At 37.0% G+C, this 25,364-nt stretch overlaps 1 protein-coding gene across 1 annotated transcript in view; it reads left to right on the forward strand.

The window, feature by feature from the left end:
* CDC42BPA (CDC42 binding protein kinase alpha) overlaps window positions 1-25,364 on the forward strand; it is a gene marked incomplete at its 5' end in the record, with an annotated part of 173,733 nt that overhangs the window by 70,255 nt on the left and 78,114 nt on the right. The window contains 6 exons of the mRNA XM_082480237.1: window positions 16,243-16,336; window positions 17,113-17,313; window positions 17,901-18,149; window positions 22,729-22,808; window positions 23,891-24,057; window positions 24,522-24,644. Of these exons, the coding sequence (XP_082336363.1) occupies window positions 16,243-16,336; window positions 17,113-17,313; window positions 17,901-18,149; window positions 22,729-22,808; window positions 23,891-24,057; window positions 24,522-24,644 (914 nt within the window). The remainder of the gene's footprint in view (window positions 1-16,242; window positions 16,337-17,112; window positions 17,314-17,900; window positions 18,150-22,728; window positions 22,809-23,890; window positions 24,058-24,521; window positions 24,645-25,364) is intronic.

Below are 25,364 nucleotides of genomic sequence, written 5' to 3' on the forward strand. Positions count from 1 at the left end.
AGGATGTTTAATTTGAAATGAGTTAAGATTTTTTACTTTGTTTTTTACTCACACTTGTCCTGGAGCAGATTAGGTATAACACGTGTCCAAGGAAAGTTTTTTATTAACTCTGCTTATGTATCGTGTTAATAAATCATTTATAGGTGTAACTGGTCTATTTGCTTTTCAATTTGGTTTCAGAGAGAGGAAAGCAATGCTTGAGTCTCAGCCAGACAATAATGATTAATACAAACATTCTTCGAGTCACCTAAGTTCAAATATCAATCAGCTCTATAAAAACAAGTGTCAAAACTACCTAAAACTACTCATCTTGTGAGTTCTGAAATGCACCTTCTGTAACATTACATATAGCAAAGGACTTACTGTCATTCTATTTGTCAGCCATTAGATACACAGCAGACAACTAATTCTACTTAAACAGGCAAGCAACAGTGAGATTAACTGTAGGTTAAGTGACTGAAAATAGCAACTTTGATCCTCCAAGTGACCAGCTATTTAAATGGAGGAGGATACTAGATGGAAAACAAGCATGGGACCAAGAGAAACAAGAAGAGGAGGAATACATGAGTGACTTCTGAGGGTGATGGAGGGCATTTTTTTTGTGTGCTGTTGAGTTTTCCTAAATAACTGATTGTTCAAAGATGGTATTCTCTGACTTTCTTTTAAAAATGTGAGTTCAACCCCAGCTTTCCCTCAGTAGTTGCAGTTCTTTATTTGAATCTGTCTTTAATACAACACTTGTAATTTAGGCATATCAAAACAATCATGTCTTAATCTGTAATTGAAAAAAATCAGCAGTGCTATGAGGTGCATAGTTTCCTATTATATGTTTGTTTCATTGTACCTTCTCAATATGCATTCTGTTGTATTCTGTCATAGGATCTAAAAATGACAAAGCTTGAATCACTTCCCGTAGTTTTCACTGAGATGTAGGTTTCTGCTTCACCAGGGTGCTTCAGCAAAATCAATACAACCCGACTCTTACCACCATCCCCTTCAGCTGCCTGCACAGGGTGCTGCTTTTCATTGTTTTAAAGACTTGAAAATACTCTATCTGACAAACTCCTTCCTTGTGCAGTTGATGAATGTTGTATGAACATTGAATGTGAAAAAGCACCATAGAAAAAAAAAAAATCATAAAATTGACCATTACTGAAATAATCCACCATCTGGCTAAGAATTCGGAGCACATCCTCACATGGGCCACATCCTCCTGTGCGCTGCTTTCTGCCCTTGCCATTCTGCTTCCATATATGTTTGTGCTGGACAGCCCAGAAGGGTCAAGCAGCCGGTCTTACTGAGGAGAAGAAATCCCCAGCCTGTATCCCATCTTGCTTAGTATCCCATGGTCAGATGAAGGACTACAGCCTCAGTCTCTTGTAAAGGTCTCGCCCAAATCCTCTGCAGCCTGAAAAGTAAATGGGGTAGAAGAACCCCTGAGTCGAAGGAGTTAAAATGAAGATCCAAAACCTCATTATTTAGGCCAGAAATCTGTTACTTTGACTGTAATTTTAGTGTCAAAAAGGAAAGCATCCTACTGTCTCAAAATAGCAAAATAAGAAGGGGGAAAAAAAATAAATAATTCAAGAAGTAGTAAAACTATTTTTCAGATGGGCACAGGAGACTTCTAGGAGTCATCTATTCCTACCTTGCAATTCCCCTGGATGTCCAAAAAAAAAAAAAACCCTGTACTTTTTTCACATTGGTATTAGCTTTTCAGTTGTATTAAGCTAACTCAAATCATAATGTAAAATCTATCTTGTTTTACTTGTCAGGGTAGGACTTCTGACTCTAAAGATTCATAATCACCTTTTCTTGTATTCAGGTTTGGGGAGGGCGGGTCGTGTGGGTGAGCCTGACATGCCAGCTGTGGCTGCTGTTGTGCATTTTGGGGTTTCAGCAGGCAAGTGCTACCTTCCCAGTCAGGACTCTGAAGGTGAGCCACTAGGCACGATGTTTACTTTTCACCCTTTTAAAATTACTTTGGAATCTTGAGTTATACAGTAAAGAAGAAAAAAAAATTACATCGTGACAGAAGTGGGAGGATTTGTATATTTCTTCATTTGTGTTTTCCTCATGGATTTAGAGCCATTTATGTCCCTCCTTCCACTGGTGGGTTCTTCCACCCTGTATGCTGTCCTCCCTGCGGAGGACTTGGTTGAGAATTTAATGGGAGGGTCATGATACAATTCTTCATCTGCCTATGGAACAGCACACAGGAAACGATACGGTCCTCTGCTGCTTCTTTTCAGTATAGAGCCTTGCAAGCGTGCATTCCTGCAAGGCACTCATTCTTTTCCTTGCTGCCTCCAGCAAGGCTTTGATTCAGCCTGGATCAACATCAGTCAGGTTGAACTAGCAGCTGTTCATGTGGTTGACATGGAATGAATAATAACATGAAATAATCTACATTTCCAGTGAAATATAGGTTTTCTTCCTTCCCTTGTGCACATATATATAGATGTGCTTTCACATGTGCTCTTAACTCTCTTTTTCTTCGTACCTAAAAATCACTTTACATTTCTTATATTTAATGGCAGTATGTCCTGCTGTATTTTAACAACTTGTGAATAGAATTCCTTCAACACATTTATTCATTAGTGCATTTAATTTTTTGCAAATAACCAAAAGGTAATAAATACAATGCCATATTTGCAATACAGTAAAGAACACGATCAAGCTGGGGGGAAGCAAGAGACTATCCTAAATTTAATTTTATTATTTTAGGAGTAGTAGGTTCTTTACTCTCTGCTGTTCTACTTTTTACCTACACGCTGGTAAGGACTCTTCTTTCCTATTAGCATTTAACCTATATACTGTTAATTTAGGGCACAGTTAAGTAGAAGACGTATTTGGAAAAGCCATGCTTTTGTCTGTTGTTCTTTAGTAGCTGTCCCCCCGCCTTCCTGCCCCCCACCCCTTTTTTTTTTTAAAAAGATATTCTTAACAATTCTTTTAGATATTCCTAACAACGACTTCCATTAAAAAAGAGGAATCACAAGTATCAGTGTAACTGCTGAGTAAACTTTAATTAGATGAAGGAAGAAGAAAGCAAAGAATCTGTGCAGCACATGAAAATGGCTGTATAGTAGTGGTGTTTTCTGAAACATTTCTCTTCCTGCTGGGCAGGAAGGTCTTTCAAAAAATATGTGAAATCTAAAGCCATATTAGCCTGGGGGAAAAACAGTAAGATATATAGGATATAACAGTGCTTCTCCACATGCTTGCAATAGCTATGGCAAGTATTTGATGTATATATTTGTTCTCTTGGGATGGCATTGGTTTTCTTCTCATTGTAAACCATTTTTTTTAGCCTCCAGGGTTTATTTTGCAGCTTTTGCATCTTATCTTTGTTCCGTTTCCCACATAACCCAGGAACAAGAAACAATTTATTTAAATTTTTGGAATGTGCTCTCTATCCCTATGTTTTACATGTCTTTACAGTATGTTCTACATTCTTCTGTGTGCTCCCCCCCTCCTGCTTTTAATATATTTTTATAGCTTCATGGTGATTTTTATTGCTGATCGAGTGCATGGATGGGAGAGGAATAAGATCACCCTCATATTAAGACTGTATATCCTTCCTTTGGCAAAATGAAAAGCATCCAGTGATCTCAGAACTCATTTCTGTGCAGACCTTCCTTTCCCTCATGTCCCATAATTCTCGGTGTGTTTATATCTGTGTATTTATTCCCAGAGGAAGATAGAAAAGGACTAGGGAAGAGTTGCTGTGGGATGCAGTATGGATGGAGCAGGCTAGTTTGTTTCATCAGTCCCAGAAATTTTCTCGTGATTTGCAACTGACAGCTTGTTTCAGCTCAGGGCACTTATAAATATCCCTCGTAATTAAAAAACATATATGTGTATCTTAGGCAGATCATATATACACATATATACACATATATAGGAATATATATTAATACTTGTAAAATTCTCCAGACAGCTTCTGAGTGAACGTTCTTCTGTGAATTGCTTTCTAAGTATCATCAGTGCATTTAAAAAAAAATGCATATGAAAAATGTTCTTTTTTACTGTCATTGTCAAAACTAATCAAGTTCTTTGTTTATGTTGTCTAATTTTCACTTAAATTATTCAACGCAATCAGCTGTTTCAGAGACTGTGTGGTTGTACTGAAATGCAGAGAACAGAGATTGCATATCTAAAATGAGAATCAAAAGGAAAGAAAGCATTTATCTGCCTAGAAATATGTGTTAAGGTTTTCTAGCATAGGTAGTAATTTACAGTACAACAGCTGGGCATATTCTGGATTCCTCTTTAGCCTCTTCTTTCAGGATTTCTTTGACAGATGGCACTCACAGATGGACATAACATTCTTAAGGAGCTTACTCTTTCTACTCCTTTACCCGCCAGTAACTCATGATACTATTAGAAATCTAAAAGCTTTGACATGAATTAGCCTTACTTAGCAGACTTTAATTTTTTAATCTTTAGAATATGCTGCAGGGTAGTGGTTGTGGAGTTCTTAATCTGTTTACTTAAGTTCTTAGAGGCCAAAATGGAATGCCAATAAAGTTGACGTGGCAAAACATGGCAGATATACAGCCTTTTTTTTTAATTGTCATGATAATATTTCTGTTTGTGTCTTTTGAAGTAAAAGTGTAGAATGATATGAAAGAGTACAGTTCAGCAATCCAGAAATAGCTCTGTCAACTGAAGTTCACAGAGTTCAAACAAGCTGCTTGGTATTCCATTGTAATTACATTGAAATCTTTGGTGAATAAACCTAATATTTAAAATTGGGTGGTCAATAAAATTTGTTTCTACCACCATCAGCTTAAACTAGTTTGTTTTTTGGTAAGTATTTTAAAGTGTCATCTAATAGACTGCCACAAAAAAAGAGCAAACTGTATTCAAGATATTTGAATACACTTCTGTGATAGTTATGTCTACCACATACTTAGTGTTGTTTCTCACTATTCATGCAACGTTGGGCTTGAACCTGAAGGGCATTATTCTCCAAGTGTTGACTCAAATGGCCGTTTTCTCTGATGAATGTTGTTGGTGTGGAGTTTCTGTTGAGGAATGTGAAACTATAAGCAGAATGATCAGATCCAAAAAAAGCATTGTGACAGCTGGGCAGGTTAGAGAGGCGAAAATAGTGAGTGCCCTTAGCCAGGTCTTCCACTGCATGTATTTGTAGCTTATTAGAAAACTAGAAGAACACCAGGTGGAGGTAGAGAAATGAAATCAGGTTTTTTGGTTTGTTTTCTAAATGCTGTGTCAATTAAAGGTTCCTAGCTCTTCCTTCACAAATAGTACATGGCCCATCATGGCAAAACTTCTGGTTCACAGCTGGTTTTCAACTTTTTTTTTTTTTTCTTCAGGGCCCCTCTGGTGTAGGCTGCTTGCTAGGTGAGCAATTGGCTCCCTGCCATCACTTCTTTCCCAGAGGCTTCTTCATTTTAAGTTATTATTGTATTTTCAGTGTAGGCACAGTTTATTAGTCACATAAAGGTATAATTTAAACATCTATTTTTGAACACTTCTGCCTGCAAAGTAGTTGGGTTCTGAAGAACCATCAATAAGTAAACAGTTAGTCCTGACATAAATCCTTTTTCTTTTAGATATGTTTATGTACTCTGCTTTAGTGCCTTTGTATTTCTGAGACTATTCTTTCATAATAGTAAAGAAGCACACATATAGTTAGTGCAAATTTACAAGCAATTTAGCTAGGGAAAACATAATAAGAAAAGTAATACATGAGGTTAAGATAAGTAGTCCAGGCCAGAATAGTGCCTAGTTTGCCTCTTCAGCAAATTCCATATATATACCACCTAAAAGTCTTACTGTAAACCTTAGTTTAAAGTAAATAAATTAAAAAAAAAAAAAAATTCTTCCTTTGCTTTTAATTTCAAAATTGTTGTACAGTGATTTTCAATATGATTAACTAGGGAGTCAGGATGAGGATAGAGTCCTCCATTAAGAAAAGAAAGAGACATTAGGGAAAGCTCTGACCATAGCCGGGGCTCCTGATGTGAGAGGCAAACTATGTGATGTAGTTATATTTCAGTAGAATAAACCAGCTAGCTGATCCTTTAACATTATATGGCCGTAAGTGTAAACTCTTTATGAAATTGGTATGTGAAAGAACGACACTGTTTTGGGCCAGTAGAGCTGTGGTGCTTACCATAATTCTGAGACACAAGGAGGAGACTTGTATGCTGTGCCCTGCCATAGCCACAGACTCATGTGCTGAAGCCATTCTTGTGAGGAGATGAGCCTCCCCTGGTAGCCAGGATTTCTTACACAGACAAAACCCCTGCAAAGGAGCAGTGGTGCGGATGGCAACTCAGGCAGTGTTATCTATTGGCTTGAGGCCAATCTTACCAGCATTTATTTTTTTAACAGTGTCAGCAATGCCAAAGACTTAATCTTGATTGCCAAGCATTTTGGGATAAATAGGGGCTTTCTGCTTGTCAGACTTAAGAGCAGAAAATGGAAATTTTTCATTTTAACAAATTTTGTAAGCCTGACTACTACTAATGTCAAGAAATGATCATGACAAACACCTTATTAATGCTAAGGCTCAAGATGCATTATCTCTTGAGCCAGAAGATCTCAAAAGCATATATGCTGCTACAACTGAATATATAGTATCTTGGTGTTACTGCATTTCAGAATTAGATTTGGGGAGCTTTGATTCAGTAATAACATTCTAGTTATATTGTAAGAAAACTGAAAAGGCAGCTTTAGTCATACAGAATCACAGGATGGTTGAGGTTGGAAGGGACCTCTTGAGATCAACTAGTCCAACCCTTCTGTTTACAGCAAGGTCAATGAGAGTAGATTGTCCAGTGGGATTTTGAGTAGTCCTTTCAAATTAACCATAATTTTGGATTGACTTTGATCTGTAGTTATGTAGTTATGTTACAACTTGTCTTGTTTCATGTAAGAATATTTATCTCATTTCCTGAGCATTGTCTCCTTGAGTTTTACAAATTGCATTCAGTTAGTAGCAATTCTTACTAATTTCCTATGCTGATGTTTGGACTTCTCTAAACCAAATACTTGTTTGTCAAATTGGCTTTTGTTTCTATATAAAAAAAGAAATCCTGTTTTGTTTCTCCCATCTTTTGTTTGCACATCTTTCAAAACTTTTATGCTTGTGCCTTAAATATTTTGCACCCTGAGACCATCATAAAAACCTATCTGAAGCTGTTAAAATTACCTGAAAAGAAATAGTAAGGCTCTCATGTTTTTATGCATGAATTTTTACTCAACAATACTATTTTCTTCAAGGTCATTGCATTATTAAACCTTCAAATGTTCAATTCTTTGTGTGCCCAATTTTATGTTTGAGTCCCTACAAGTTTTTTGGTCTAATATGAATACGAGAAATATGAGGAATATGAGTACGAGAGCCCTGAGGGAAGTTATTAGCTTCTATAGTCTTGCTCTGCTGTAAGAGGCCAGTACATTTTCTGTTTTTTTTCATTTTGACTGTTCCAGTGTTTGGTAGCCAGTCTATTTCAATTACACACCCACCCCCCCCACCCCCCTCACCCCCTTTTTTTTTTTTTTTTTAAATTTGAACTTTACCAGTTTCAGGATGCATCAGATATCAAACTTTCCATTACGTCCATGATTGTTTGCCATAAAAAATTCTTTCTGATAATGTCTACAACTCTTATTTTTATTTCATAGGTGTTTAAAATGACATCTGTAAATCGGCATTGTAAGGTACTAAATGTAAAATGGTTATAAAATGTCACAGTGTGTTTCTGGTTTTAGTCTGTAAAACTGACAAGGCAATAGAAATAATCCTTAGACATCAAAAGTGGCTTTGCCCTGACATCTCTTCAAAATAATGCATGAGGGGCCTAGCCTGGATGTGAGGGTTTTCTCCATAGATATCTGGTTCTGTCAGTTGATTAGCATTTTAGATGAAAGACAGTAGCTACAGGGAGTATGTAGCTGCCAAGCACTTATCAACAAGAATTTTTCAAATCACCCCTTATACTTATTGTTTAAAAGAAGGAGGAAAAAAAATGGGTATAAGCAGCTTTTAAAAATAATTATCCTTGTTTTAGAACTGTTATCGTCTTTGAGAGATCCATTATTTCAAAGCAGATACATATGCACAAAGGCCACAGGGAGACATTTTTCTAAGGTAAATTAATTCTAGGACATTATAATATGATGTGCTGGAGCATATATTTATAAGCCAGTAACTGCACTCAATTCAGTGTTCAGGAATGAATATCAGTGCCTGAACAAACTCAAGATGTATATGTGTTGGCTGATGTACTCATTCTCTGTTGTTTGTTATTATTTCCTTTATTAGCATTTGAAATTCGTAAAGAACATTGAATATCATAAGATAAATACTGTGTTGTGTCCAGAATTCTTGCCTGAGTGGCAGAAATTAAAGAGCAGTATGAAACTGTAGAGAAAAGGACTGGGAGAGGACTTGGAGAGGTCAGCTAATACTTTTCTTCTGCTGCAAAGCAAGATCAAACTATAGCTAAACCATTCCTGACAGATGTTTGTCTAACCAGTTCTTTAAAAAAAAAAAAAAAAATACAGTGCTGGAGATGGTGAAATTTCCCTAAGCAATTTGTTCCAGTGTCCTACAGTCATTATGAAAGTGTTTTTTAATATCTCATTTAAGTATCTTTCAGTGGGATTTAAATTCATTACTACTTGTGTTGCCCACGCTCAATGTGGATAACAATTTGCTTTAGTCTTTTTTGCATTGTATACTTCAAGTCCATGGGGCAAGTTCTTAGAGGTAAAAGAGGAATGTAATTACCTTATTTTTAGTGGACACAGAAGTTACTTTTCTCAATCTGGATTAGGGATTAAAAAAGTACACTTTGATACAATGCATAGTCTGAAACTAAGTAAATTTGGATTCAGTATTCATTCTGTATGTTATGTAGCACAGGTACTGCATCTAGTACACGAAACCTTGATTTCTGTATTGTCTTTCATTTAGTTTTGTAATATTACTAAGAATAAAACTTGGTTAGGATGTATAACAGTATAAATATAAAATTGCACACATTGATCAATAAATGATGACTATATCACAGATCTAGAAACTTTACTGGCTTGGTTTGGTTGCTGTTTCCTAGTAATTGATGGGAGTCTGTCCACTGACTTTAGTGAGATTTATATGAATCTCCTGCTGCTGAGAGTAGTGAGATTCTTTTAGTAGACGTGAATTACTGGGTGTTCCTGGAAAAACACACACATGATTTATTATCAAGAGTTAATGAGAAAACAAGGGAGTCTTACGGTATTAAGATACTGTTTAAGTGAAAAAAAAAAAAAAAGTTAAACTTCCTCATCGTAATTCTAAAATAACATTGTTTGTAGCATTTATTTTTTACATGTAGTTGCTTTGCTTATTAAGGCTTAAATCCTAAAGTGTTTAGACTTTGTTGCTGCTGACTTCAAGGCTATATGCCAGGCTACTATGTCTTTTTCAGTTGCAAGCTTTAGTTTGTCAACTTTATGTGAAGCAGGTTTTGTTTAATATACAAACATGATGCAACTGTTTGGGTGCTATGTAAATAATAAGGTTGTGATCAAAGTTATTAAAATGATTTTGAATTCAATTGAAATATGCACTTACTGGCTTCCACCCAAAAGTGGAGGAGTGTCTGTTTAGGAGAAGGCACCGTAGAGTCTTGATAAGCAGCACAGTTAATGAGGTACAACATATTCCAGTTCTCTCATGCTGCTATCTTGTGCAGCCTATCTTCTTGGGATTACTAAAGAATAACTGCCGACTGTCCAAATCTAATTTGGCTCAGTGCACATTTGTCTCTCTGCCAGATGGAGTGTATTTCTAGGTTTGCTCACTAGAATTCAGATAAACTGTAGTTGGCAGAATATGGCAACTTTGACTTTGATATAACCCAGTACACTGTTATGGAAAATAGGAATAAGCTCCTGGACATCGATGTCTGTAGGTTTGACTGTGAAAAAAATGCATCCATTGACGAGCATTCTTGATGGAAGTTCACCAGCTGTTTCACTCTGCATATCTGAAGCAGGCTGTCAGTATGGCATCACTGAATACCTTAATAAAAACTTCACAGGCACCAAATTTTCTCCTTTCGTTGGAGTGCTGCCAAAACCAAATGTCTTCATTTGTTATCATGGATGTAGCATTTCTGTGTGAGGAGAAGAAGAATGTGGAAGAAAAGTCTGCTTGAAACAACAGAAGGGAGTGAAATAAACAGTTTGCCAAATTTCTGTCCTGACTAAGGATAATCCTGTGTTCTGAAGGAATTTTGGATAAAAAGTCCAGGCGTTCTGGCAGTGAGATCTTGGTTATGTTTTTTTAGAGTAGGTATCTTGGCAAAGGATAACATTTCTTGTTGTAAGAGTGGATAATTATAACCATTGATGTCTGCTTTTAACCTTTTGATTTATACTTTTGGTGAATGCTCTTGCATGTATAATGAGAAAATAATGTCCTGTGAAATCCGCAATTAGTAATAAGTTGTCTGGATCAGTTTCTCTGTGCCAGCAGTTACACCTGAAACTAATTTATTTTTCTCATCTGCTTGTATTTTAATTTGCAACGACAGCATTAAAAAAACCTCAACACTCTTCATGTGAAGATTTCACAAAAAAATAATTCTTTGTAAGCTATTCGCTTTGTTCTTTACTATTCAAGGACAGTATGTCTTGGGGCATGTGACCTGTCTAGGAAAATTAATTAATTTCCATGCTTTTCTAATGTTAACATTAGAAATAAAAATTTGTTCTCTGAATTATGCCTTTTTTATCCAGTGAGCTAAAATAAACTGGTAGCTCAGCTATTGAATTGCTCCTTTGATTTCAGACAGGTCCACTTTTTTCTCCAGACTCAGCTCATTTTGCAGTTGTTGAGTTTAGAATCATGTAAGCCCCTTTTATTGTCATTTCAGTTCTGCCACTTTTTTAAGAGTTTAGCTGTGTATGTGAGGACAGTCCATTAGTATCTGAAGTGTTTATTCCAATAAGGACATACTGAGAGATGACCCCTTCAACCATCTGGCCACCTTTTTTTGATATTGGTTGCAGAGGAGGACTTACCATTTACTCCATTTCTGCCTCATCTTTTTTGTTTGTTTTTTTTTTTTTTTTTTTAAAAAAAAGGGCGCTACAAATGAATAACTAAAGCAAGCACATTCTGCATCATAACTGTACAGTTACCAAAAAGAGGGATCTCTACTGATCACAAACTCTTTAATGCCAGAAGGGTTTTGTTGTGTAAACTTCAATATGTGGGCCTGTGAGTTGGTCTACCGGCATAATCTTTGGTATTGTCTGACATGACAATCTTAATGTTGGTTAATCATTGTGTTACAGTTCTTGCATTAAGCGTCACTCTACTTTTGATGTTCGTCCTTTCTGTTTGTCTGGTCCCCTGCCTCCATGAGACTGCCCATAAAACAAAATTAACTTAAGATTCTTCTGGAATCTGCTGTTTCCTGTGCTGTCGACCTAAGGAACTCCATGTGGTCTTGCAAATAACTGAATAACATTGATTCAGTGATTCAGAGAATGACATAGATAAACCTCAGGAACAGGTATACTTTGAAACCATAAGGTGATGATTCAAGTTGGAAGGAACTTAAGGAGGTTGTCTACTCCAAGTTTCAATACGCAAGACCTCATGATTCCTACAGTTTCGTTTAGTATCAGAAATGAATCCAGGAAAAAAAATATGTTCACGTGTATTAAAAATTCTTTTTAGTTTGTTTTACAGCTGGAATGTGCTACAGATTTAGCACATCTCAGAGGGAACACTTTTTCTTGAACCTAACTGAACAAATGAAATTCTACTCTGGCTCATTAACAGAGAAATCAAAATGAATGGCAATAGTCCAGATGTCTGCTGTAATCCCATTTCAGAATGGTGTTTATATTAACACAGTTAGTATGTAAAATGTTTGGGTTTTAATTATGGCTTAAGAAAGTAAACTGTTATAAAGAGAGGTGGGTGAAGTCATCCGGGTAAACGTGCCAATCTGAAGAGCAGCTCCCCAAATTAAACCAAGAAACATTATGAAAAATGGTTCATTAAAGATTTTTCAAATTTTTTTCATAAGCCTTCACACTCATTTTCTGTGCAAGTGAAGTTTCCAGTATCACACAGACTGTTTATTCTTATAGCATTCTCCAGACAAACAGAAGCAAATAATGAAAGTCTGCAAAACAAACACAAAGAGCATCACTTTATCCAAACTGCTGTGCAGTGCTGATTTTCTCCTACAGTCAAGGCCAGTGCATCTCAGAAAAAACACAAGGCGTTCCTGTACTCTTTGTTGGAGTCATGGTTTAAATGGACATATGTGTTTTTAAAAAAGTTTTTGGTCCAGACTTCTGGCTCCTCTGGTGATAGTGTATCACTCATTCTGAAAAAACCCACCACAAGAGCAGTCTTTGTTCAGTGCACATCCTCAGGTGGCAATGCTACAAGAAAGTTGATTGAAGGAAGGTTTGTATTTCTTTGGGTATGCGGGATACCTGTGTCCCCTTAATTTACTGTGGAGTACATTTGAAGAACTTGTACTAGCTTGATTTGACCAGGTCTAAATCTGGCAACACGTACCCATCGCACACTGGACTTCCCTTAGAAGCTGCTCTCAAGAGTAGGGCTGAACTATCTGGGACTTGGTAGAACTCAGGGTCTCCAGAGGGCACGGTGTCAGGGCAATTCCCCCAATTCAATACTTGCTCCCACTACAAATCTGGTTCATAAAATAGCTTCCAAATGCTTTTACCTCTTGAAACTGAATTATTATTTCATATTTCAAGTGAGCAGACCTTCTTCTTTTATTATTGTGGGCTAATTACAGGGTTATTAGAATACTAGTGCTCTATAGCCTTCTAGCCAGATGATATTAGTTGCTTGACTGAGCACCAGTGTTATTGTTGAGTGATGTTGAAATGGTTTGGCCACAATCATCCAGTAACTCTTATCTAGGGAGATTCAGCCCAGTGGTCTATTCACTAAACCGTATAACTTTTCATTATATGCTCATTACTTTTGCCAGATTTTAGCTACTTGGTCTGGAATTTTCCTTCATTATTATCTGCCTGAAGCAGTGTAATCTCTTTCCAGGAACGAGATCAAGAAACATGCATTGTTTTTCCTGTATAGATTTTAAATGAATAAAATAACTCGTACAAGTCCTGTGGGAAATTCTTCTGTTCTGGGATATGGAGGCACCGTTGAAATCGGGGAGAGAATCTTTCCTGAATCACGGATGTATTTTCATTCTTCTGCCCCCTCCCCCTCCCACCCCCCCTTGATATTTTCAGGTTGTCATTTTCCCCCAATATGCCAGCTGTTAGGAGTTTCAAACAACCATGAACAGAGTTTGGTCCCTAAGTGCTTTTTGGTTTTCTGCTGCTGTAAATTTGCATTGTTTCAGAGCCATGCTTGCCCTGTAGTTTTGGGAGATGTTGGTAAATAGACACTAGAGACAGTGTGGAGCCACTATTTTGTTAATAGTGCTCTTCCTTTTCATGCCAAAGAGGATTCATGTGCAACAGAACAAAAATTGGACATGAGGAAAGAGGATAGTAAGAATTAGAGGAATAGGAAGCCAATGGGAAGGGAATCTGGGAAGTGACTGTGGGGAAATACTGACTGCTACTGAGATGGGAGAAAAAGCCATTAGTTAAATGTGTATGTGCGGGGAGACTAGGACTTAGAAGTGAAGAAGGTGAGAGAGAAAAATGGAGATAAAGGGGAGGAGATTTGGGTTTGATAGGCTGTGGAGGATTGGACATCTCAATGTTTGAGGTGAGTCTAGGAGTCAGGGGATAATAGGAATAGAACTGGAGCCGAGATGGAAGCATGGGAAGAGGGAACCAGTTCATCCAGTGAAGAAACTGGGATAAGCCGGGGAACGTGGAGTGGGTGTGAAGAGGGAAGACTGTGCTCTGTTTAGAACAGGAGAAGAATCAATTCTAATCACTAAAGGAGACTCACCAAACACCATTCAAAACAAAAACCTAGAACAAAACTCATAATTCTAATGGAATCTAACAACTGCAGGCTCAGTAGAGATGTGGGTTTTATGACATATTATTTTTCCCCATAATCACCACCTTTGAACGCTTCAGTTACGCTGGCAATAATTACTCCCCTTCCTTGTTCCCCTCTGGGGCTCATAATTTTCTTAACTTTCCCTTTCCTTATAGCCTACTCTGCTCTGCAGATGCCAGCAATTCTTGTCTTTCAAACTGTCTTTTATTAACATAGTTCAGCTGAATTCAGAACAATTGTTCATAACCTGTACCTTCTGTTACAAGAGCTGGGAAGAATTTGTATGCATCAAATTGGTCTCTTTTTTTCCTTAACTATAAAAATTGTTCGTATGAAGTTATTACCAACTCTTACAAACTTCACTTTGCAAGAAATATTTGTTCCTCTGAGTGCTTTCAGTGTTGTTTTTCAGGTTTTTGCAGTGTTGACAACAGAGTGAGATTTTTCATGTTTTCTGCTGTTTTGTGAGATCGAATGGGGGAGGTTGGGATGATGATGAAGATTTTTATTATTATTATTTCTCTTGGGATTATATTAAAAGATAGAACACGGATAAATGGAGCCTCAAGGGTGACTCATGTTTTTATTTAGCTTGAACTAGGTCCAGCTTTTAAGAGGAACTTGATTTTTAGGTGCATGTTTTTGCAAAGTGTTTTAAACTGAAGTTATAATTCCAGAGGTCTCAATAGCATGTGTTTGTTTTTATTTAGGAACGTGTTTAAGGAATGTTTGTGGTCAGTGAACGTAAAATAAATAAAACTATCTCAATCTGGAGGTTGTAATTCTTTGGACTATTCAGTGTGAGGAAAAATCAAGTGGAAGAATGTTACTTAGAGAATGGCCTCGGTTAATTTTTATGATTTACTTTGTAAAGAATTGTCCATACGCTCAGTTGTGAGATGCGAAAGTATGATTTCTTCAGTAATGTTTGCTTTTTATTTTGTAAATGTTTCTGGATGTTTGGAAGGTGGCTAAAATTTGTTTCAGCATGGGCCACAGCCTATTGGTCTTTGGGTAACACAAATTCAGAAAGTACTTTTCTTCAAAACAACATGCTGTTTCCATGTTAATTGTCACTAAGTGTTTAACAGTGTGACACCTTTATGCCATTGCTTATATGATGTTGTTCGAGGTGTGGTTCTAATTTTTTTGTCATTATAAATTCTCAGTAAACATAATTTATAACTCAGGTTTTTTAAAAAAAAAAAAACAAAAACAAACAAACAACAAAACCAACAAACCTTCCTTTCCTGTGCAATGTGCGTATCTTAGCTGGTGAATATTTTGAAATTTGTGAAGCAATTGATGACATTCATTTGTAAGTTGTTAGGGAAATGAAGCAAAGTCAAGGCTTCACTTGTTTTGGGGGATTTGATCTTATGTCTTATAAGTGCCTGTTCGTTGAGTAAGTATTCATAGTACTTTTTTCATACAGTCGTAATTTACCTTTTGAATATTATAGATAATGTTAGTGTAAGAATGTAATAACATATATTTTAAAAATGTAGCTTAATGGATGTTTCTAATAACTGTACTTTAATGAAAAGGAATATCAGCATTTGAACCTAGTTTGCAAGTTGAACAAAGACCACTGATAAATTGGAGAGCTTAAATGCTTTCGTCCTAGTCAGCTGCATACTGGGGGCATATACTTTATCTGTATTTCAGTATATTAAGTATCTGTAAAACATGAGACCAAAAAAAAAATGTACAATGTTTTTGTTGGTCATTTCAGCAGAAGTATGACAGACATACATAGTGAGCTGAGATGTATGTGAGAGAAAAATGTTGATGAAAGACACTAAATTTAAAAATGTGTTAATTATTTTAGGGTTTCATTGGCCTTTGTTCTATTGTAAAACTCAGAGATTGTTTTACAGCTCCAGTATAAGCATGCATCTTCACTAAAATTCATTAGAAGATTTAAAAGTTTTATCTACAAAAGTTCAGAGCAATTAAGATTCCCCTGTTTACCTGTGAGAGATGAGAGGAATTTGACCGCGTAATTCTTACTCAAATTAACAGGCATGATATAATTTGATCCACAGCCCCTGTCATGAAATGTCCCTGGTGCAAATTTCATCATATGATGAGTGATTGTGTTCTGTCTACTGATCTGTTGCTGGTTTTGAGTGATAAGGGTGTTGTGAAATTAATGCTTGGGCTATATATTGTGCAATACATTTTTGAACTAACTCTGAAATGTGTTTTATTTGCAGAGATATTAAACCAGACAACATTTTGATGGATATGAATGGACATATTCGATTAGCAGATTTTGGTTCTTGTCTGAAACTGATGGAAGATGGCACGGTAAATTAGAAAGAATGATATATTCCTAAACACCTTCTCTTTAGTCCTTTGCTAGCTGCTAAAATGTGTGCTAACAAAGAGAAAAGGTGCCTTATGTCAAGTGAAATGGAATTGTAATGGTATTGGTATGTAACTAGCCTTGGTTCAAAATATGACTACACTTTGGTTGGATTAACTGTATATTAAAAGCTTTTTAGATGCACGTAGTCAACTCATGAATAAATATAGAGAAGCTGTGCTATTAATACTGAGTAGGTATTTGTTGATGAATTATGAATCTTTCAGTTTTGAGCTCTGAGCTCTAACCTTTGTTGAAAACGTAAGCTTCAGTATAAGCAGGATGAGATACAACTAGCTTATCATAATATTTTAGCAGTATATTTAAACTTGCACAGTATATAGTAGGTGTGACTAGAATGTAATTCCATTGTGTTAATCGTGTCCCAGAGTGTTGCAAAGTATTTGAGTTAATATGTGTGCTTACTTAATCTATAATTACTTAATAACAACTGTAAGCCAAAGAATCGACAGTTTTCTTCTTTCTCTGTTACTAAATGTTTGTAAGAGTTGAGCAAAAGGTATGTTATTGGGATGTCTATTAATGTAGTGCCTTGGATGCTTATGTATTTCTTCATGAATTTGGAAGTGTGTTTAGTTGCTACTGTTATAACTAGAACACTAGGCTAAATTTACATATACACACACAGTGTGTATGTGTACAACAGCATCTCTAACGATGGAAGTTGATTTTAGTTCTGGAAATGTAACTTCTACAGGTCCAATCTTCAGTGGCAGTTGGAACACCAGACTACATCTCTCCAGAAATCTTGCAGGCCATGGAAGACGGAAAAGGGAAGTATGGGCCCGAGTGTGACTGGTGGTCCCTAGGCGTTTGCATGTATGAAATGCTTTATGGAGAAACACCCTTTTATGCCGAGTCCTTGGTGGAGACCTATGGGAAAATAATGAACCACAAAGTTAGTGCACTTTCTCTTTTGTCTTTCTCTAAGCTGATTTTTAATAAGTAATAGAGTAACTTAAAGTCTTATTAAAAAATGAGTTTTTATGTACTGGTTATGTTAATGTTCATAAATGCAGAACGAAAAATGTGTTTCCGTATAGTAAGTTTATGGTTATGGTTTGCAGATGGCTTTGCTTTGGGATAAAGCAGTTCAAAACTAAAAATCTGGATTTGGAAACATGGCTGTTAGTTCACTCTGTGGAGTGAATCTTGGCTACGTTACATCACTCCTTTTGCGTTAGTTTCTTCTGGCGGGATCCATTGGTTGGCTTATGCAGAAGATTCTTAAATGTTCTTCCACATGGAGGTAGCTGTAGGATTCAACAGTGTAAGAGAAATTTAAATAAAGAAATAAAATTAGGAGGAAAAAATTTTCAATAGTTTCTGTCCTTTGGGGAAGTCTTTCCTAGAACCTGTACTGCATATATTTAAGAACCGGAGTATTTGCACGTTTCTTTTTCTACATAATAGTTTTCACTAAGGAGGGTGATTTTCCAACTTTTTCTTGGTAATAAACTATTTTCTCTTATTTCAATCTTTAAGGAGAGGTTTCAGTTTCCTGCTCAAGTGACAGATGTCTCTGAAAGTGCAAAGGACCTCATCCGAAGGCTCATTTGTAGCAGAGAGCATCGACTTGGACAAAATGGGATAGAAGACTTTAAGAACCATCCATTTTTTGCTGGGATTGATTGGGACAACATTAGAAACTGTGAGGCACCTTACATCCCAGAAGTCAGCAGCCCCACTGATACTTCAAACTTTGATGTGGATGATGATTGCTTAAAAAATTCTGTAAGTATAGAATTAACGTTTTGACAAATCTGCTTTTGTAGTATACTTTACAACAAAATGTATGTAAATGGCAGTTTATTTCAGTGTGTTCACTGTATTCTGCATAAACAAAAAAGTGCTGCTTTGAAGAACTGTGGGGGGAATACATTTGTAGTTCAGAGGCTGTTCCTCCAAACTTATATGAGTAAGGACAAATGCAGTTCATTTTTGTAAATTCACTGTAACTTTACACGTATTTAACTAACACATACATCTGTTATTTGCAGTAACAAGTTCTTAGCATTCACATCTTACAAAGAATAATATATTTACATGTAGATAGTCTGCAAGACACTATTTCTGGCAGAGCATTGTTGAGACTTGTACTAAGTTTGCATAATGCATTTTATTGTAGTACTCTACTCTAATTGCTCATATCTCTGTCAGATTCCATTCAGTTCATTCCCACTAAAATTTTTCCAGCTTGTTTTCTGACTTGAGTTGAGTTTTGGGAAATTTAGGAGAAATGTTGCAGCCATTTCTTCAGAAACAATCTTAGTGAGAAATAAATGATTTTGCCTTTACTTAAAAAGCTTTGCAACTATTGATTTTTAACAAACTTAGTGTTTTTATGCTTTGGAACGGGAGCTTTAACAGATGATAGAGGTCTTAGCATCAGCGTTGTGTTGACTCCTTGGAAATATTTTTTTTGGGGGGTGTTCACATGCAAGGTGAAGCATTTTTACCGTTTTTGCTTTTGTTTTCTGAACTGCCCATGCATCTCGGTTTCACTGAGCTTCCTGGACCTGCAGATAAGTGATAGGTAACATGAATTGGTATAGGCAGGATACCGCATAGTAGAACATGGAAAACACTTTGCTAGATGAAATCCAGTGGTAGACGTATGTGAAGCAGAGCATTAGATCTCAGAGTCCTTTCATATAGGCAAATTAAGCAAATCAGTCCAGCTGCATAAGACAACTTGCATTTTTTTCATTTGTTCCTCAGTTTTTCCTCACTGGCATCTGGTATTGCCCATCTCCCTTCACAACTTAAGTATTTTTGTCTTAAAACTTTTTAATGCAGTCTTCAGATATCTGTTTGCACATTATTTTGCCCAGGGACAGCTCTCAGGATTGGGTGGCAGGAATGGATGCTCTGTGTAGTGAGTCTTTGTGAAGCCGTGTTTGTGAAGCTGAAATACCTTTTAGAGGTTATTCACACATTCTAATGTTGGCCAGTCCAGGGGTCTTCCTTTTTAGAGGCTAATCTCCCACCTGAGGCGCTCAAAAGGTGCCTATGCAATGTCAATGTTTTCCCGTTGTAAAGAAGCAGGAGCTGCAGGTGAAGACAGAATGCCCCTGGGATGAGTTATTGGACTCAGATGTGAAAACAGAGTCCGATTCTTAATTTGCTTTAGACTTTTGGGGGTGAAAAGCAATGCCATTGAACTGTTTGAAGCGAACACTAGTTTCTGGAGCTTCATTTTCTGTTTCCTCATTTGAAACATGTGAAGGTAGTTTTTTGTTTTGTTTAATTAAGATTATATTTTTACCCTTTCTTTTCGCATCTAGCATCTCTGAAAAAAACCCTAGCCTGAGGCATTGAATGACTGAGGATATTTTACATTTTTGCTTCAACTAGTGGTCATTGTGTTTAATACTGTTTCCTCTCAACTTCTTACATGTAACTTGGAGGTGTTTTCCCTGCCATCTCTCATACACATCTTGTGAGGAAAGTTCACATACTTGCATTACTATTACAGAAGTCCACACCACAGATAAGCCCATGAGACTCTTTTTTTCCCTTTTAAATTCTTTGCAAGGTTTGAATGGCATACAGCAAATGAGGAATGCCCAGTGCTGAAGATAAAATGCAATGTTGAAAAGCCATGTTATTGTTCTGCCTGAACTTGGAATGAGACTGTGGTCCCATGGAAAAATTATATACATAATAATGAAATTCAGTGTGCTAAAAGTACACATAAACACAAAGGCCAAAACAGTGTTGTTCAGGGAGCCTAAGTTCTGCTGGTTTTTAGCTTTTAACTGTTTGGTTTAGTTGCCTTACTGATAGGCGTGATAGACATAGATGCAGTTGCACTTTTGTCAGTATGATGATACAGCTGAATTCACACAAGTAGCAGGAAGTAGGTATTTTGATCCCTGCCAAAGAGTCAGCAAAAAAGCAAATTTTTTTACCGAATCTTCTATCGTTATCAATAGATACGATATTTTAGAACCAACATTCAGTTACCTGTGTGGTAACTGAAAACTGTCATATGGGTTGTTAAATTCACACAATTAGTCATTTGGTCTTTTTTAAAGTTATTCATGAAGACCTCTTTGAAACTCAAATCTATGAAATATGCAAATAAAATATAAAGGAGAAATAAAGAAATTTACTTTTCCTAACCATAGTATGTAATAATATTTTTATTATCAACTAATGGAAAGTTAAGGCTTTGTTATCTGGTCTTGTCCTTAGTTTCCAAAATGCCCAACATTGTAGACTTGATGTATTTAATGTAATCTAACCATGTCATTGGTGGTGTTTTTGTTTGAAAAGAATCATTATGTTGCCTTTTCTTAAAATTTAGAACCTTTTAACGCTACTTAGGAGTTTCTTTTGATGACCATTAAGGCTATCTCTAGCATAGCAATGCTTAAACAGGAAACTTTTAATGGGATGTTTAAGAATATTAGATCTTACAATGGTTCGAATAATACAACAGGGTTATTTTAGCCTGAGGAGAAGCTTAAAGATTTGTCTTGGTTTGGAGCTCTTTGTCTGGCAGGAAAAAGAAGCAATGAAGGAAGAAATGGTCAAAACATATTGGGATTACAAAGCCCTGTTGTATTACTGCTTTCTAGTAAATGTCTGACTCTTGTTCTCTCCAAATAGAGATAGCCTGCTCAGAAGTGGGGTTGGTAAATCTACAGGCAGGAAGCCCTGGTGACTAAATAGCATAGAGGGGTATTTTTAAAAAGATCCTCCTGGAAACGCTGCTAAGGCACATGGAAAATAAGGAGGTGATTGGTGACGGTCAGTCAACATGGCTTCACCAAGGGCTAATCGTGCCTGACAAATTTGGTGGCTTTCTGTGACAGTGTTACAGCATTGGTGGATAAGGGGAGAGCAACAAATGTCATCTATCTGGACTTCTGCAAACCATTTGACACTGTTCTGCACAACATCCTTGTCTCGACATTGGAGAGACATGGAATTGATGGATGGACCACTCAGTGGATAAGGAACTGGCTGGATGGTTGCTGTCAAAGAGTTGTGGTCAATGGCTCCATGTCCAAGTGACAAGTGGTGTTCCTCAGGGGTTGGTACTGGCACTGGTGCCGTTTAACATCTTTGTTGGTGACATGGATGTTAAGATGGAGTGCACTCTCAGCAAGTTTGCCAACGACACCAAGCTGTGTGGAACAGTCAACGCGCTGGAGGGGAGGAATGCCCTCCAGAGGGACCTGGACAGGCTGGAGAGGTGGGCTCGTGCAAACCTCATGAAGGTCAACAAAGCCAAGTGCAAGGCCCTGCACTTGGGTTGGGGCAATCCCGTGCACAAATACAGCCTGGGTGGAGAATGGATTGAGAGCAGCCCTGAGGAGAAGGACTTGGGGATGTTGGTGGATGAGAAACTCAACGTGAACCGGCAATTTGTACTCGCAGCTCAGAAGGCCAACCGTATCCTGGGCTGCTTCAGAAGTGTGGCCAGCAGGTCAAAGGAGGTGATTCTGCCCCGCTACTCTGCTCTCGTGAGACCCCACCTGGAGTACTGCATCCAGCTCTGGAGTCCCCAACATAAGAAGGACATGGACCTGCTGGAGCAGGTCCAGAGAAGGGCCACAAAGATGATCAGAGGGCTGGAGCACCTCTCCTATGAAGAGAGGCTGAGTGAGTTAGGGTTGTTCAGCCTGGAGAAGAGAAGGCTCCGGGGAGACCTTATAGCAGCTTTCCAGTATCTGAAGGGTGCCTACAAGAAGGGTGGGGAAGGGTTTTTTACAAGGGCATGTAGTGATAGGATGAGGGGGAATGGCTTCAAACTGGAAGACATTAGATTTAGATTAGTTATTAGCAAGAAATTTTTCACTATGAGGGTGGTGAAGCACTGGAACAGGTTGCCCAGGGAACACCTCCATCCCTGGAGGTGTTCAAGGCCAGGTTGGATGAGGCTTTGAGCAACCTGGTCTAGTGGGAGGTGCCCCTGGCCGTGGAAGGGGGAGTTGAAACTAGATGATCTTTAAGGTCCCTTCCAACCTAAACCATTCTGTGATTCTCAGTAAAGGGTCATATTCTTTGTGCGAAGAGCATATTGGAAAAAATAAGGAAAAAAATTGGCTTTTAATAACTGTAATATTCTGCTTTCCTCCAATGATAGCCTATTTAATTAGAAAAGCGTTCTTATGCCAGCATGCTGTGTTTTTGTGTATTGTATGTTATTATAAATAGATTTAGGTGATAGATAAGGATAACTGTATATATAGTTAACATGATATTATCACTAACACTTCACGTATGGTTAAACTCTAAAATCTTTTTCTTTTAAGTCCAGTAGGATATTACTTACTCAACTGTCCTATTATTTTTCTAGGAAACAATGCCTCCACCATCACACACTGCGTTTTCAGGCCATCATTTACCATTTGTGGGTTTCACATACACAAGTAGCTGGTAAGTTACGGGTTCCAAAATTGTCTGTAGGATAGTTATATAATACTGGAATTTTCTGTCTCTGAAACCAACTGCAAACAGATACCAGAGAATGTGGTTTATTGAGGAAATTACTAGGCCATAATTTCAAATGCTGTCTGTCCAAAAGAATGAGTCCTCTGCAGGTAAAATTTATGTGAATTTAAAGGTCAGCACCTGTGTTTAGAGGAGTTTTGTTGAAAAAGGTGGTTTTCAGACAATGTATAAAGTTAACTGCATATGACAAAGTTAAGACCAGATGTATGGGCCCAGAGAGAACTTAGCTTATTAGACTTTGATAATGGTTTTATTTCTAATCCTTTGACACTCTTAAAGTCTGGATGGAAATTTAAAAAAAAAATTACTTTTTTTTGTTATTTGGCATTGACGTGGTATTTGTCATGTTCATCTCCACTGCTAGATTAAACAGTAACAAGGAAGCCCATGTATGCTCCTTGATAATTTATGAAAATAAATGAAAATGATTGCAACCATTGAAAAACCAGGCCTGTGTTTCTGCAAACACGTTCTTAATGCTGGTTATATGCCATGTCCTACAGACTTCAAAAGGATTGTTGCCTAAGCAGTAGTATGCATATATGAGAATCCGCAGAATCGGGGCCACAGCATTTCTGATATCTGATATGTCCGTGCCCTCGTTGTCATGTGATAATTTCACACCATTTGTTGTGATTGCTGTCTTTAAAGTATTTGGGAAACTTGATTAATTATTTTCAAATAAAGTGTTATTGTAGTCTTCCTAATTATCTAGATTGTTGCTTTTTGCTATCTGACTAATGTAGGCTGTCCATAATGGTAATTTTTGAACAGGAGTTCATTCACTTTTATGAAATAAAAATTGCATTGAGGAGATCAGTCATGCTAGGTAAAAGTTAATTCAGTTTTTAATGAACACATGCTAACAAGGTATTATTTGACACTATAATAAATTACATAGTGATTAACAATTTAAACACCTATTTATTGGTTGTTATATTTTTTGGTAAATTGTTTTAAACACAGCCTATTGTAAAATCCAATACTGTTTAATTTTTTCCCCCCAGTGTGCTTTCAGACCGCAGCTGTCTAAGGCTGACAGCTGGACCGCCCTCCATGGATATCGATGCCAGCATTCAAAGAACATTGGAGGATAGTTTAGCAACAGAAGCTTATGAAAGGAGAATAAGACGTCTAGAACAGGAAAAGCTTGAACTAAGTAGAAAATTGCAAGGTATAGTTATTAAAAAAAAAAAAATCATTCAATCACTTTTTTGACTTAAATTAGCTCGCAGTTTTGTAAGCTATGGTTTATACTGCGGAAAAAAATAAATATACCTCCTAGAATGCCTTCTAGCAGAAAAGAATTCTCTTCATTATTTCTGTTGACAAATTTAAACTTCTGATACTCTTTAGGCCTGAAATATCCCACATATGCAACTTCTTATAACATGCTAACTTTGTTCATACCGTGCCTCGGTTACTATGCCATAAAAATTTCATTCTTAAAAATCTCTAAGAACTTTGTTTGAATAGCTGAAAATTGCTGAAAAAGTGGCACTTAGTAGTTGGAAATTATTAATTGTAGAATCCTCAGCGGAGGGTCTTTTGGCATGTCTTAATTTATCAGTAATATCTTTTTGATCACCTCACATGTCAGGCATATAATTTGTCCCTGTCTCTTCCATCTTTTTCTAGAGTCAACCCAGACAGTCCAGGCTCTGCAGTATTCAACAGTGGATGGCCCAATAACAGCAAGCAAAGATTTAGAAATTAAAAGTTTGAAAGAAGAGATTGAAAAGTTGAAGAAACAGGTAACAGGTATGCTGTAAATATTAATGTGAAAACTGTAATTGGAAACAATATTTTGGCAAGATTTTTTTTCTCCTAACATAACGCTAGCTTTACTTTGCTTTCTAAAACAGTCTTCCAGGCTACTTTTACTTCTCATTTCACCATTCACTCTTCATTGGTAGCTCAGCATTTTCTACAAATTGAACTTAATATTCAGTACTTCAGTAATTCCAGTTGTAATAGACAAGGAAGATTTCGGTGACTCCTGCTATTATTATTAGTGGTAAAGTTCCAAAAGTTTGAAATTGTGGTGTTGGTGTTTTACATTGTGAATCAGGCTCTACCTGAGAATCTGTGAAACCACGACCAATTTCCATAGTACTACTACTCTCCCTCCCCCCCCGGCCTTCCTCCTGCAAAGTCTCCTACAAGAGCAGATGGAGCACTTGTTCGAATACTTTTGGCAGTATCAAAAGTCACTGCAATCCTTTCAGAAGTCATAGTCACTGTAGCGTATCTTAATATTCCTTGCTTTGTACATCTCTGCACACTGGTATGCAGGTAGGTAGGTAGTAAACTAGAAGGAAGGAAGATGTTTCTTGCTTACGAGAGCAAACATGAGCGGTGAAGACCTTAGCCTAGCAGTTTTAATATTCTTAAAAATATTTGAGGGAAGGGTAATGTGTTATGATTTGAGCATCAATTGATATTTTTCATTATCTCATTTTCTGTTGAATTTTCCTTGGA

Source organism: Vanellus vanellus (genome assembly GCF_965231255.1).
Source record: "Vanellus vanellus genome assembly, chromosome: 3".
NCBI classification, from domain to species: domain Eukaryota; kingdom Metazoa; phylum Chordata; class Aves; order Charadriiformes; family Charadriidae; genus Vanellus; species Vanellus vanellus.